At 36.1% G+C, this 15,426-nt stretch overlaps 4 protein-coding genes across 4 annotated transcripts; 3 read left to right on the forward strand and 1 right to left on the reverse strand.

Moving 5' to 3' along the window:
• Positions 1-5,859: 5,859 nt before the first annotated feature.
• Positions 5,860-7,166, reverse strand: GCK72_021705 (uncharacterized protein; the record flags this gene model as incomplete). Its single annotated transcript, XM_003095381.2, has 5 exons — positions 5,860-6,262; positions 6,307-6,431; positions 6,486-6,728; positions 6,772-7,109; positions 7,157-7,166. The coding sequence occupies 5 exons, from the start codon at positions 7,164-7,166 to the stop codon at positions 5,860-5,862; spliced, it is 1,119 nt and encodes a 372-aa protein (XP_003095429.2).
• Positions 7,167-7,531: 365 nt separating this feature from the next.
• GCK72_021706 (uncharacterized protein) lies at positions 7,532-9,125 on the forward strand (the record flags this gene model as incomplete). Its single annotated transcript, XM_003095334.2, has 7 exons — positions 7,532-7,538; positions 7,585-8,072; positions 8,119-8,247; positions 8,299-8,421; positions 8,472-8,599; positions 8,645-8,863; positions 8,912-9,125. The coding sequence occupies 7 exons, from the start codon at positions 7,532-7,534 to the stop codon at positions 9,123-9,125; spliced, it is 1,308 nt and encodes a 435-aa protein (XP_003095382.2).
• Positions 9,126-10,328: 1,203 nt separating this feature from the next.
• On the forward strand, positions 10,329-11,826 carry GCK72_021707 (uncharacterized protein; the record flags this gene model as incomplete). Its single annotated transcript, XM_053734445.1, has 6 exons — positions 10,329-10,583; positions 10,628-10,951; positions 11,003-11,125; positions 11,170-11,297; positions 11,342-11,560; positions 11,613-11,826. The coding sequence occupies 6 exons, from the start codon at positions 10,329-10,331 to the stop codon at positions 11,824-11,826; spliced, it is 1,263 nt and encodes a 420-aa protein (XP_053583358.1).
• A 786-nt stretch (positions 11,827-12,612) lies between these two features.
• Positions 12,613-14,280, forward strand: GCK72_021708 (uncharacterized protein; the record flags this gene model as incomplete). The annotated part of the gene is made up of 9 exons (XM_053734446.1): positions 12,613-12,628; positions 12,680-12,736; positions 12,795-12,988; positions 13,033-13,227; positions 13,277-13,405; positions 13,449-13,571; positions 13,618-13,742; positions 13,791-14,006; positions 14,064-14,280. 9 exons carry the CDS (start codon positions 12,613-12,615, stop codon positions 14,278-14,280), a joined length of 1,272 nt encoding a protein of 423 aa, XP_053583359.1.
• Between the last annotated feature and the right edge of the window lie 1,146 nt (positions 14,281-15,426).

The raw sequence follows: 15,426 nt of genomic DNA on the forward strand, positions 1-15,426 counted from the left end.
GAATCTGTTTTCAGATTTTTTCTAGTACAAAATTTAAAGGAGATACCGTAAATACTAATATTTTTCAACTGCCTTTCAGAGAAATGTTGTGGTTTCCGAATTTTGTTAAAATTAAAGGGAAAAATGTTTTTAACGCACTATTCGCTGATCAAGACGTTAATAATCACGATGGTTTGAATCAAAACCATGAAAAAGGCATCGGAATAATCATGGAGCCGTTATAATAAAGTATTTACGAAATGAAGTTTTTCTTAATATCCTGGTCTGAAAGTAATGCTAAAAAATAGGAAAAGACTTACAAGTATGCAGTGCAGAATTGCTTCTTTTAACCCGATGGAGGAGAGGAGATCTGAAACTTTTCAATTATTTTAAATCACTTACAAAATTTCAAACTTGCTTACATTTTCAACCCGTTCAAACACCGGTTTTCACAACCCGTACGAATACCAGTAATAAAAAAATACCCAAATAATTAGAATTCAATAAAAATCATGGTGATTAAATATATTTGTGCACCGGCTACACACGCCTGCGCTGGTTTAGTAGAGAGATAAATGCAGAATGAAAAACTCGTCCCTCTCACTTTCCATTCCTCTAGAGAGGGGAGCGTCCCGCCCATTTTGCTCCGTGAGAAAAGAAAAGTTTGCTTCATTGATTCTTTTGGAGAAAAATGTTGTGTGTTTGTGTGTGCGTGTGTGTGTATGTGTGGGAGAGCAAAGACGCAACATTTTTGCAGAAAGTTGAAGAATCAGTCTCTCAACATCTGGGGTCATCTTCAATCTTAACTCGGAAGCTACGGACACCTGGACCAACAGACAAACAGATAGACTATCAGAATCCCAAAAACTCATTTCTTCAATTTCCAGTTTCCCCTCTGTTTTGATTTTTTCGTCAATAACGCAATTGTAGTTTTCAGATTTTCAGAATTTTCCGACTTTTTTTGAAAATCAAATTTTCTGCCCACACAAACACGTTATCAGGGAATTAAAGCATAGTAAACAGCACAATTTTTGTAGGACACAAATAAACATCAGGTTGCGTTTTTCACGTAAGCATCTGGTCATCTGGACATCTGGACTCAGGGATATAAGCTTGGACATCCAATTTATGAAAACCCTATTCATTCACCTTAAAGATAAGCTGGGTCCCTCCACCTACCCCGGTGAGAGAAGAGAATCAGAGAAAACTAAAACTCTCCAAAGAGACGCAGAAATAGGGCAATCGGAAAGTTTCGAGCGCAAAAAGTGGGCGGAGCCTATCTGATGAGGGCAAAGAGGGAGACGGGCACGTACGCTTTACAAGTTAAACAAGATTGCTATGTGAGGAGCGGTCAGATATATTTTTTATGATTTTTATTGAATTATAACTATTTTATCACTGGTATTTATTTTTACGGGTTCATTAAACCGGTTGTTTTTGTTATTACGGGTTTTGGAATGGTGAGATAAATATTTGAAATTATCAAATTAATACTGAATACTCATTTCAGATTCCCTCAACTCCCTTGAAATCGAAAGTATTATTATGCGGGTGGTTCAGATTGGTTGAGATGTAAGTTTTTTGGTATTTGGAATATGCATTATTCTTTTGACTTTTCAGGAAGACCTATGCCGTAGTGGTTGTAACAAAAGGTGAGATTATTTTTATAATGAGGTCCTAATTTTTGAAATAGAGGAGAAACTGAGACAGCTGATGGACCGCCTAGACAGACAGACGGGTTTTTATGAAGTTCTAGAATTTGAAGTACCCAGAATGTTACTAGTTGTGAATTTCGAGTCACGATAATGATAATGAATAATAATAATGATGCCTGACCCTCTGGTCTGTCATAATATGATGACAGTATTCAGTTTCTGAGACACAACCTTTTTGACCAGGCTTTTATCACCTAACCTGAAATTCCTGAAATTCTAATTAGGTAGTCTCCGATGCCTAGTTTTCTAAAAATCATGCCCAAATTTTCCCAAAAAGTAGTTGCCTTTAACAGCCACGCGTCTATTTTTCTATACTGTCGTGTACCTGGGAATTCGGATCCTGGGGATTTTATTTCAAGTTGTCCTCCATTTTTGTAGTTGACAACTTTTTTTAGTTTTATATCGGTGTCTAAAGTTACATCCCTTATATTCAAAGTATCATCAATTTTCACTAACTCAGATCAAGTTCAGATAAAATTCACTTTATTTCTCTAACTACCTCATGTACCTAAAAATTGTCAACTACAAATATAAAGCTTTAGGTTTTATCTATGTAAATCTCTACAAAAAATTTAAGCACACCGTCTAAATGTGTTCAATTGGAAACTGCTCCTGGGTTTTGCTTAGTTATTTAAATGTCTAGCTTCCATTTTACAACTCCAAACTATTAAAACAGTTTATCTTGGGAATTCTGCACCTGAATCTGAATGAAATGACCAGCTTTTATAGACTCCATATCCAAAAAAAATAGATTCTAGATCCAACGCTTCTACCTCTACTAAATAGATCACTAAATCTACACAATCAATTTGATTTTCTATTTTCAGGATTGTTGGAGTTTCAAGTGCGGGAATTTGAAGGACATAAGGAGAGTAAAGGTTCGTTTTATACTCTAAAAACATAGAAATCAATAATAAAGGGTTTTTGTTTTCAGGAAAAAGAAAGGACGACACAAACATGGATGAATACAACGGATTTTAGGAAGATAATAATTTATTATTTTTTTGTTGTCATTAATAAATTGAATTGTAAAAAAACAGTTTTTGTTATATTTTTCATATTCAGATAGTCCTTTTTTTCAGAATTTTCTGATTGTGAGTTACAGATTAGATACGTAGAGTTTCGGGCGATCGGTGAGTTTCAAGAAAGGGGCGGAGCCAACGGCTACAGGAGCAGTTTGTAATAAAACTCGGATTTTGATTTCAAGTTTGAATTAACTTATTTGTTTTCCTGATCCCTCTTTGGCTTTGAAAAGAGTTTAAGGATTCAAATTCAGCCATTATATTCCATTGATTCTGTTCGAGCTGTAATTCTTAATTTTCGTATTTTGCAATTATTATAGCTCCTAAAATGAAGATGCTCCAACTACGCCTCTGTAATCAATAACACTGCTCTGCTCTATCCGGTTCAGTTCCCCTATTCTCTGCGTCTCTCTTGGACAAAATCCTTGGCTCACTGCCAAGAAGAGCCCGTCGCTCTCCTTTCCATAGTCTTGTTTACGCTTGGTGGGGTGTTTAGTTGGTCAAGCGGAAAAACTCTGCGTTTCTATTTTTTCAACGCTCTCTAGTTTTGGGTGCCGAAGAAGATTGGCACAATTCTAGAAGACAGAAGAAAGTTTCAGGAGGAAGGAGGGGAGGGAAGTTGTAAAAAAAAGAATTCAGAAGAAGAATCTGAATCTTGGAATCTGAATCTTTGAATCTGAATCTTGGAATCTGAGTCTTGGAATCTGAATCTTGGAATCTGAGTCTTGGAATCTGAATCTTGGAATCTGAGTCTTGGAATCTGAATCTTTGAATCTGAATCTTGGAATCTGAGTCTTGGAATCTGAATCTTTGAATCTGAATCTTGGAATCTGAATCTTGGAATCTGAATCTTGGAATCTGAATCTTACAACTTGAAATCTGTCAGTCAAACAACCTAAACTCTGGTGTCTGAATCAGAATCCTGATGCCTTGTTTTCCAAAAAAAATCATTTATTAATAATAAAAATAAATTAAAAATCTTTTGTTACATCTATCTGTTTCGCAGTGACAGGAATTGACTTCTGAAAAAAGATTGAACTGAAAACTGAAATTTTAAAAAATTCTACTCACTTTTTCCATCAGAGAGGACAAACATCCTTTTTAACTCCATTTTCATGATAATTATTCATCTGAAAACTGAAATTATTCTCAGAATCTTCATAAATACTCACCTTTCCACCCGTTTAAAATACCAGAAACAAATGAATATATTCAGAATTCACAGAAAATAAAGAAAAGTCACATTCAGTAGCGACTAAAAAAGAAAGAATAAGAAAAGGGTCCGGAGTTTTTGCTGCTGCTCCCTTTTTGTCTGGGGACCTCTTATTTTTGAACGATGTTTCTTTTTTTTGTATGGATTAGCAGGGAAGATGGGAGATAGGGAGCGAGAATAAGAGATAGATGGGTTTGGTTGCTTGTTCATGTGTCCGTCTGTCCAGATGTCTACTGGATAAATCTGGAACATTTATTGGCAAACGAATAAATGCTTTTGTGTCCTGCACGTTTTACAAGACCTAGATATACAATTTGACATTTTTCAGTTGAAAATTACCGATTTTGAGAGGGTGTTACGGTATGCATGATTGTCCCCACAAACTAAACTATGTATGAAAAAACACTCCCTAGAGAGTTATAATCATTTTAAGGGGTAGCTCAAAAATCACTCAATCGATATGTAACTTGGTGCTGTATCAAGTTGGACCGAAGTTTTAGGCTATATTACCATTGTTAAAAATTTTATATGTGAACAAAATAACTTTTAGTTTGAAGGTGGTTTATTTTTGAATTAAACCAAATTATTTCTATAGTAAATCAATGAATTCATTAATTTCTTCATTACTACAGTATCCCAATAGTAGCCAAATTGGTTATTGCACTTGTTTTCCCGGTCACAGGTTTTAAGGTTTTCAATATTGCCAATTTATATAAAAGTAATGCCAAGGGAGTGAGCAAGTACTCTAGTTTCTTGGCAGTAAGAATAATCTAAAGCAAATAATCTAAATATTGTTGCATTGCGTTACGGAGTTACCTGATAGCATGTTAATACATCTTTCGATGATAAGTAGAGAGTCGTAAAGATCATCTGTGAATTTTTTTTGTGAAGTTTTTATGCACAGAAAGAGGCTCACAATTTTCACTACACCAATGAGTACCAACGGCCAGACCATGTATTCACAAAATGATTTTAAAGATTTGAGGCCTGTGGAAATACTTAAAATAGTCAGAATCAAAAGATATATAGAAAATATGATGCAGAGTGTCTGGAAATAGTTATTTTTTGAAAAAAGAATGTCGATTCTTACCAAGGAAACTTTTGGATAGCGATACCCAAATCCTTCTATCAAAACCATTGTTACCACTACCATCTTAACAATTCTCACAACTCTCATTCTTGTTTTTCCCGAAAAATTTAGATATCTTTCAATTCCTGACCAATAAAACAATAGAATCCTCTGGGCTGCTAATAGCGACCAGGTGGAATGATTGAATACACAAATTGTAATGAAAATAGGATTCAAAACTTGAAAACATAGAATTGGAGTCAAAAATGGAGTATCAAATTTTAAGAAGATGATAGTAAAGATACCAATAAATATTCCTGTTACGCATATTGTTCCTTTTATCTTTACTTTTAATAGAATAAAAAATAAAGAAGTCTTCTTATCGATTCTAGAAAGTTCAGCAGAGATTGCAGCATAGAAAAACCAAAAAATTGATCCAAAAATTAGATAGACACTCACAAAGTCAGGAATGAAAAATATGGGGTCTTGGTTTTTGTCGCTCATGGTGGAATCCGTAGAATTCATTCGCACTAAAATAAAATAAGAATGAGAGAAACTTCAAGTGAAGAGTGGTGAAATAAAGTAACTAGCAATTATCCTGATCTTTGACAGGTTAAAAAATAAACTATAGTGCAAAGTGATGTATTTAGTCACAAATCATACTATAGATGGAAGTATTTCAAAGATCTTATTGTAGTTATTAGAGCTGGCGCTCCTCAGGAGCGTTTATTTTGCATACAATTCAATCATTTGACTTTCGACTTGAAAAAGTTAATTGAAGAGATAAAGTCCAAGATAAAATATTCTATGCCGACAAGAAAGTAATTTTTATTAAAACGAACATTGATAACTATTCAAAACTTAAATATATCCAACAACTACTCCAGTACTTGTTTTATCCGATGTGCTTAGTTGAACAAATCCAGGACCTTCCTCTCGTCCAATATTAGCTGATCTTACACATGCATGGGCACCAGCTAGAACACAAATGAATCCAGCGTTGTGAACAGTTTTCCCGAATTGATTCTTCAAATGATCCTTGTAGTTTATGTTTTCGGAAGGTTCAGCTTCAGTTTTTTCTGTTACGTCTTTTTGCAGTTGCTCCAACTCTGTCACCTCCACTGAATTTCCACGTTTGCTGCGATAAATCATTATTGAGGATTCTTGGTTGTTAGATTCAATCAATTGGTCCTCCAGTGATACATTGAATTCGAAAAGTGCATTGTTTTTTGATCCATCGTGAACAATAAGGTAAAATGAGTCGCTGAAAAAAGGATTTTATGCAATGGACCCAAATTTCTAGCTCACTCCGTCAGAATAGTGTCCAACACTTCCTTCAACTTATCTGCTTGTTCTTCCATCTCCATATCAGAATTGTCTCTTTGGAATAATTCAACATAGTGTTTTAAGAATCGCCAGTAGGATGAGTCTTTCTGGAAATTAATGCAAAATTTTTGAAACTGATTTTTCATTTCAAAAGGCGCTACCTTGTAATCATTCTCCCACGACTGAATACTACACAACAGCTTTTTTGATCTCTCTATCACGTCATTAGTGTCCCGTTCTTCGAGCAACCCCGAGGCAAATGTCTCCAGAAGAATAACTTGTCCAAGAACTCCATTCATAATATCAAACCATTTGTTGAAGGTAGTCCTTGTCTTCAATGGGTCAGCATTCATAGCAAGAGTAAGAGGGTTAGTGGACTTGTGTTCCAGTTGGGTGAGCACATTCTAAAATGAAAAAATGTGTAATTCCTCGTCTCTAAAAACCTACCTCAACCAACTCCAAATGCTCTTTGTATGCCTCTTGAAAATTTTTAACCGCTTGTGGCACTGGATGATTCAAACAGTCCTTCATGTACCTCATTAGTGTGGAAGTTGGAATTGCCACCTTCGAGAAGTAATCCGAATCAGTGATGACATTTTCAGATTCCGCAAGTTTAGAATTCAGAATGCTTGAAATTTGTGAAATTTTCAAGTTGAACTCTTGCAACTTGTTGTCAGCTCCATTAGTATTCTTTAAACTTGGCGTAAAAGATTGTTTGATGGCAGTGACAACTTCAGAGAAATCCTTGTGGTTATGAGTTATATCATCGAAGAAATCAACTCCTGCTGCAAATAAATGTCTTTTAGCTTCGAATACAAAATTAAGATCTTACTTTTGGTCATTTCAAAACTCAGCCAGCAATTCAATAAGATGATACAACAACCTCTCATACTGACCCCCCTTTTTATACTATCGTTCGGCCGAAGATCAAACTTTTCTGTTAGTGATCTGATAAGAATTGTCACTTTGGTCGTTTCTCTAGATGATAAGGAGAAACAAAACACACCCAAGTATGTTTATTTCTCTGATATCTAAATTGTGTTTCAATATTTTAACGGACAAACTACTGATAAGAAAAACCAAAAGTCAACTATAAATTGATAGCGGAGATTTTCGATCTAAGAATTTGGTATAAAAGGATGCATCATTAGTTGGAATTCATCACTTTTCTACTTGAGTGGCTCACTACTATTAACGAACTGGGAAAATGGGTCGTAAGTTATATACAGTGCCCTATTACCCGTAAACGCAGTCTTTCAGAAGTCTCCGAGAACAAATCAGAAGTAACTGTCGTCAATGTGAATATTCAAATGCTGATAGCATCAGGAGAAGTGTATGGATGGGCTGATGATGTTGACTCGGTTCTTGACACCGCTGATAAGCTACTCGAGTTTGGAGGATTCTTTTTCCCAGAAGTCGCAGCCGTCGCAGGTGTTGTCACGAAAGTTGGAGGGGTTATTCGATGGATTACTGGAAATTTCAAAGAGGATAAACCAGATCCTATTAAGAAGGTCATGGAAAAGTTAGCGGTGTTGGAGAAGAAAATTGACGAGCTAGGCAAAAAGATGGCTGCTCAATTCGCCGATTTGAAAGAATTTATAACTGAGGTTAACTTCCTGACAAACATCTCAGTGCCAACATCAAATCTGATGAGATTCGTGCAAGATCTTATGAACGATCCATCTCCAAAAGCACTTGAAAACTTCCAGAGTGCATATAATGATCGTAAGCCGTTGAAGATTGCATATGTAAGTGAAGACAGAATAGCCGCGGTTAACTCAAAATACAATTTAGGACTTGTTGAGTTTTTTGGAGCATGAGAAAACAAATCCATTAAGAATGGCCATGAATGCTGACCCGATGAGAACCAGTACGACCTTTAACAAGTGGGCTGATAAGTTTGCATCTATTCTGGGACAGTTTGTTCGTATCCTCACTTTGCATGGCTGTTTTATTTAGTAGAGGGTTTTCCAGCTGTTCCTGGAAGCTATGGCTAGTGGACTAATGAAGGACAACGATGATTTTGATGTGAACTTAATAATCCAAAGATCAGGAGAGCTTGTCAAGGATATGGATAAGTTGAAAGAAGTATATAAGGTTTGATTCATTGAAACTTGGCAATACAAAATCATAATTAATATTTACAGAAAGATCCAATTTACTTCGAAGCTATGGAAAACTACATCGCAGATTTTTTGGATAAAAATTCGAACTTTGAACGTTGGGAAATTGCAAACAAAATTAAAGAAGATTTGGAAAAGATACTTTTGACAAAGTTTGTAAATCTTATTAATCTCCTATATTATTTTTAAACTTTCAGCGATGCTTTGACCATATGGGCGTTCAATGGTCCTGTAGCCAAGAGCCTTTTCGCAGCAGACTGCACAGACAAAGCGAAAGGACAAATTGCCCAAGTTTTGAACAAAAATGGCCGCGGTGTCATTATCTGCAAAAGTTCTCAAGCGAATACTGTCGAGAAAGAAAAAATCAAGGAGCTGGAGAGTCAAATGTTCCAGTTTTCCGGAAGTTTATTCATGCCGTAAGTTCGATATTTGTTTCAAAGTCTACTGATGTTTCGAAAATTCAGGCGACCTGACTACAAAGACGTGCCCAAAGATGTTTTAAAGAAATACTTCCCAAATGGTGGCAGCTTCTGCTTAATGGATTATAGAAACTTCCCAGAGATGAGATCAATCAATTGTAAACACGATGTTGGACCGGGAGTTGAAGGTCACATCACTACATTTGACATGCCGTTCGTTAACCAGAGAACTTTCAATTTAATGGTGGTTTACATTTGAATAGAAATTACCGATTCTTATAATAAATCTATAAATTGTTTCTCTATTTTATAGATATGTTTTTGATCCTATTGTCGGCTAGAAATTCAAAATAAATAAAATGGAAGCTATTGAGATAATCTGAACATTTTGTTATGGAATACAATGCACACAAAGTTAGGGACACCTGCACTAGAATTAGCCGGAATGTTGAGTCCATAATTTAACATAACTATCACATTTGCAGATATAATAATACAAAAATGGAATATGTTGAAAGATGTATTTGACGTAATTTTCACTAAAATGTTTTTTTTGAAACAATTGCTGGCTTACTAACAAGGAAAGTCTTCGAGGGTTTCAAACAATTTACAAATTTGGTTATAGTTACTTTCGTCTACGGGGAGTTCATTTCTGCAGTCAAAAGCTGCAAAATGTCTCTGCACGCCGAGTTAAGAGTCTTCAAAGTTTTCATATGGTCAAGCTTTTTCACATGGAATTTCAAATCGATTTGCCAGGTCCCATTTGTGTTCTCCAGCGGTTTACCTGTGTTCCTACTTTACAAAAACGAGAACGTCTTGCGTATACTATTTGCCGATTCGGAGTTCCATGTGAAAAAGCTTGACCATATGAAAAGTTTGAAAGCTCATAACTCGGCTCGAGGAGACAATTAGCCAGTTTTGATGCCAGAAGTTGACTCCCCGTAGTCAAAAGTACCTATAAACAAATTTATATATCGTTTGAAAGCAGCGTCTCCAAAGACTTCCCTTGTAAGCTTTGCATCTCTCCTTCTGTGAAATTTTCTCATAGACACAGACATCACCGTAACAAAATGACATGTTTCATTTGTCCGAAGATCAAACTTTTCTGTCGGCTATTTGATAAGAATCGTTATTTCGATTGTTTCTCTTGATGATAAGGAGACACAAAATACACCCAATTCTTATCTATATAAAAACTTTGTTTCAATATTCCAACGCGACAAACAGTTGATAAGAGAAGGCAAAAATCAAATACAAGTTGTCAGCGGAAATGTGATTTTCGATCATGAAATAGAGAATAAAAAGATTGAAAATAGTGGAAGACTCTCATTATTTTTTCTTTTATTGAAAAAAACTGGAAAAATGACTCGTAAGTTTAGAACATATGTAGTTGAATAGTAGTATTTTTTAACTTAAAATTTCAGAACTTTCTGAGAAAAAAACAAACGTTACTTTCATTAATATGAATGTCCAAATGGTAATCACTTCTGGACAAGTGTACTCATGGGCTGATGACGTCGATAAGGTGCTGAACTTTACTGATGAATTGCTTAAATACGGTGGATACGTGTTTCCGGAAGTTGCAGCAGTGGCGGAGATTGTTTCGAAAGTTGGAGGCTTTATTCGATGGGTCACGGGGAACTGGAAGGAAGAAAAACCAGATGCAATTAAGAAGGTTATAGCAAAATTGGCATTGTTGGAGAAGAAAATTGATGAGGTTTGTAAGAGAGGAGTTGCGGAAGTTTAATGATATTATTTTAGCTGGAAATGAAGATAAAGGCTGAATTTGACGATTTGAAAGAATTTCTCACGGAGATCAATTTCCTTACGAATATCACTGTACCTACATCAAGTTTGATGAGATTCATGCAAGACATTATGAACGATCCATCACCGTCAGCGCTTGCAAACTTTCAGAGAGCATACGCCGATCGGAAACCATTGATGATAACATATGACTTGTTGGGTTTTTTAGAACATGAAAAAACTAACCCATTGCGGATGGCCATTAGTGCGGATCCGTTAAGAACCATTACGACTTTCAACAGATGGACAGAAAATCTGACGTCGATATTGGGACAGTTGGTATTTTATATTTTAATTATTTTGTCTTCCCTACTTCTAAAGTTTTTTTAGTTGTTCCTTGAATCAATGGCTAGCGGGCTTATGAAAGACTACGATACATTCGATGCCGATCTGATTATTCAAAGAGCTCAAGAGCTGACAAAACAGATTGACGAATGGAGAGAGGTGTACAAGGTAGGATTTAAAGTGCGATTATGATAAACTCCAAATGTTTTCAGAAAGATGGAGCATACTTTGGAGGAATGGAAAGCTACTTAAGTGGCTTCCTAACAAATAATTCGAATTTCCAAAGATGGGAAATTGCGCAAAAGATGAAAGAAGACTTGGAAAAAAAGTTGTTGACCAAGTAAGTACATAACCTATTATTTTGTCTATCATCAGTTTTTATAGCGACGCTCTAAGTGTGTGGGTGTTCGCTGGCTCCGTGAGCAAGGGTATGTTTGCTGCGGATTGCTCAGACAATGCGAAAGGACAAGTTGCCTATGTTATGGATAAGAACGGGTTTGGTGCCGTTATCTGTAGGAGTTCTCAAGCGAATCTTGTGGAAAAGGAAAAGTTAAGGGAGTTGGAAAGGCAAATGTTCCAGTTTTCCTGTTCCCCATTCTTTCCGTGAGTTCTATATTTTTTAGTATGATAGTTCTATGAGATTCCAATATTTCAGACAAGTTGACTATAAAGAAATTCCCAAATTGGTTCTGAGAGATTACTTCCCAGATGGTGGCAGTTTCTGTTTGATTAATTCCAATAACGTACCAGAAATGCGATCAATCAATTGCAAGCACGATGTTGGACCTGGAGTTTTAGGTCAAATCACCACTGTTAAAATTCCGTATGTAAACCAAAGAACTTTTAGTTTGATGGCAGTTTATATTTGAATCAATGAACAAATTTAATGAAAATAGGGTTCAAAACTTGAAAACATAGAATTGGAGTCAGAAATGGAGTATCGAATTTCAAGGAGATGATAGTAAAGATGCCAATAAATATTCCTGTAACTCATATTGTTCCTTTCATCTTCAAGTTTGATAGAATAATAAATAAAGAAGTCCTCTTGTCATTTCTTGATGGTTCCGCAGAGATTGCAGCATAGAAAAACCAGAAAATTGATCCAAAAATTAGATAGACAGTCGCAAAGTCCGGAATGAAAAATATAGTGTCTAGGTTTTTGTCGTTCATGGTGGAATCCGTAGAATTCATTCGCACTAGAATAAAATAAGAAGAAACTTCAAGTGACGAGGGAGAAAATGAGGTAACTAGCAATTGTAATGATCTTTGGAATGCTCAAAAATAAATTATAGTGTTTAGTGATGTATTTGGGCCCAACTCATACTATAGATGGAAATATTTCAAAGATCCGCATCAGTTTCTGATGACTCTGGTTTTATTTGGGGCTAACTCAAACTATAGATGTAGTTATTTCAAAAATCTTAGTTCGGTGCGTTCATCTTGCATAAAATTCCATATCGCTAAAACATTATGCCCTATAGAACTATGATCAAATGTACACAAACAAAATTTTTTGGCCAAAAGTCGCAGTAAAATCAACCACAGTTCTAAATTGATAAGAATCGGTTTGATAAGACACTGATTTCTGAACTACTTCATCTATAAAAGGCGTCCCCTTGGAAGTGATAGGCACAGTCGTTCTATTTGATTGCTGTATGGAAAATATGAGTAGTAAGTGAATTTTTTTCAAATGGAACTTGAACGGGAAATTTTGCGTTTCAGATTCCACCAACCAAGTGAGCAAACTCACTCTTGAGGAGAACTACGCTGCAGGATCCGGTATATTTAAAATAAACCGTGCACATATAACTTAAAGATATAACTTAATAGTTTATAGAAGCTTTGGATACCCTTATCGAGATCACCAGTGCTTTCATAGTAGTTGGTCAATTCGCATTCCCAGAAGTCGAGGCAGCATTAGGTGCCGTTGTTGCAGTGGGAGGTGTGGTGAAGGCATTGACTTCTGTCATTTCACCTGATGATGACCCAGTTATCAAGAAGCTAGGGGAGCTGGAGACAAAGATTGATACAGTAAAAGATAGTTTTTGTCTGAGAACCGTTGTCTTTTGTTTCAGCTAGCCGATAAAATGAATGCCAAGTTTGCCGACCTGAAAGCGTTCATGACTGAAATCAAATTTGATGAGGATATCTCTCAACCCACTTTCAAATTGATGGATTATTTAAAGGACTGCTTGGAGCACCCAGCTGCAAAAGGAGTTGAAAATTTCTTAGAGTCTTATAAAACTCATAAACCCTTGGATTTATTGAAAGTGATGTTTAAAATTAAATCGGAAAACTTATTTTATAAAAAAGTTGCAGACAATAATGGGAGAAATGGAAAAGGACACAACTAATCCTTTAAAAATGGCTATGAGTGCAGATATTTTGAAGACTAGTACAACTTTCGAGAAATGGCAGAAATTGATTAGTGGAGTGCTTGGACAATTTGTGAGTTGACTTGGGCTAAAAACTTGTTTAATTCCCATTTTAGTTGTTTCTGGAAGCCTATGCAAACGGGCTGCAAGATAGTAAAGACACGTACGACTCCGATAGAATGAGGGAGAAGTCTAAAGCACTTCTTGGCAAGATTGATCAATGGAAGCAAGACTATATTGTAAACAGATGTTTCGTTAATTTTGAGATTGTGAAAGTAATTACAGAAGGAAAATGCATACTGGAGTGGGCTGAAAACCTACATAGGTCAGTTTCAAGATGACACTTCTAGTCTGAGCAATACGGATAGAGCTGATAAGTTAAAAGACCTTTTGGATACCTGCTTAACGACGTGAGTACCATATTACCTGGTTTTCATATTGTTTTTGACGGTTTTCAGTGACGCCCTCTATCTAACCATCTCGGTCACGTCGCCACGAGTCAACGACTTTGGGATCCACAATGTAGTGGAGGATCAGCTCATTGAGTCCTACGAACGTGGCAACTGCAATATTTTTATTTATCGAAGTTTGAAGGCTAATATCTCAATGACGGAAGAAAACTACCAGCAAACACATGACGATGTGAAAGCATGTATGGAAGGGAGACTTGTCGCGTACGTCATTTTTTCAGACGAAAATTCAAACGAAAAAAAATTCATTTTTATTTTTAGAAGACACGGATTCTTGGACTATCCAAAAGAGTTATTTGACAACCCGATCCGTAACTGTGGGATGATTGCTATGATTATGATACAGAGGGATCCAGAAACTAGATCTTGCAATTGCCCGGGACATCAGTGGGGACCCGGATGGTGGGAGACTTGCAAGATTGGAGAGACTCGATTTGATGGGCCGTATGATTTTAGGGTGATCGCTGGGCTATTGTGAATTATAAGTCTTTGTGTAGTAATGTTCATCTTTCTGCCTGTTTTCTTCTACTTTTCTTCTACGAAAATGAATACGATCGGTTGCGGTTTCATTGATAACAGCTCCCATTTTTATTAGATTTTGTTTACATTCTGTCAAACCTCTTTATGGAGAAATGAAACCGACATTTGATGCAATGATAACAAAACACAAAACACACTTCTTGAATTTCAACTGATAAGATAGGACTTGATCTTTAGACAAACCTCTATATAAATAGTACTGGTAACATGTATTTCTACTTTCGACAATCAGAAGAAATGGCAGGTACTGTTTGCAATTCTCTAATTTTCAATAATTCTGCTACTATACCTTCCAGAACAATCTATTGACATCACTTCTGAAAATTTTGTTGACGTCGACCAGTTGGTTTTTGATGATAATATAAAGACGGATGAGATAAGCCTGAGTTCTGGAACTGAAAGACATATTGACACTAGTGAAAACTCTCTCCTTTATCCGCAACGCTTATCTTAATTTCAGAAAAAGTCGATAAAGTCATTGACCTATCTAGTAGATTCTTGGAACTTGGAAAACTGGTATTCGAGGATGTAGCAGTTGCAGTGGGGAATATTGTAGGAGTTGGAAATGTCATCAAAGCGATTTTGAAGTTTATCCCGGATAAGCCAGATCCAGTTTACGGAAAGTTGAAGAACCTGGAATCTAAGATGGACGAGGTATTGTTTTGTATCTTTCTATAAAAGTGGATTATTATTCTCTAAAAGTTCCAGCTCTCCCAACTAATCAGTAATAAATTTGATGATATGAAAGCGTTCATTACTGAAGTGAACTTCTATGTGGAGGTAATGAGTCCAGCGTCAAATCTAATGATGCTGATGAGAGATTGTATGAAGCATCCGGATGATCAGGCAGTGGAGAACTTTTTAGAAGCGTATGCAAGGCATCCACCTTTGATTATGGCTTATGTAAGTTGAAGCGCGGATTAGGAATATAACATTACGGGTATCGATTACAGAGCGTGCTAAGCCTCCTCGAGTACAACTCCACTAATCCCCTGAAAATGTCTATGGATGGAGATCCCTTGAAAAGAAAATCAACTTTCAATAAGTGGTATGACATCATAGATGATGTACTCGGAGAATTCCT

Source organism: Caenorhabditis remanei, chromosome V (assembly GCF_010183535.1).
Source record: "Caenorhabditis remanei strain PX506 chromosome V, whole genome shotgun sequence".
Taxonomy (NCBI): domain Eukaryota; kingdom Metazoa; phylum Nematoda; class Chromadorea; order Rhabditida; family Rhabditidae; genus Caenorhabditis; species Caenorhabditis remanei.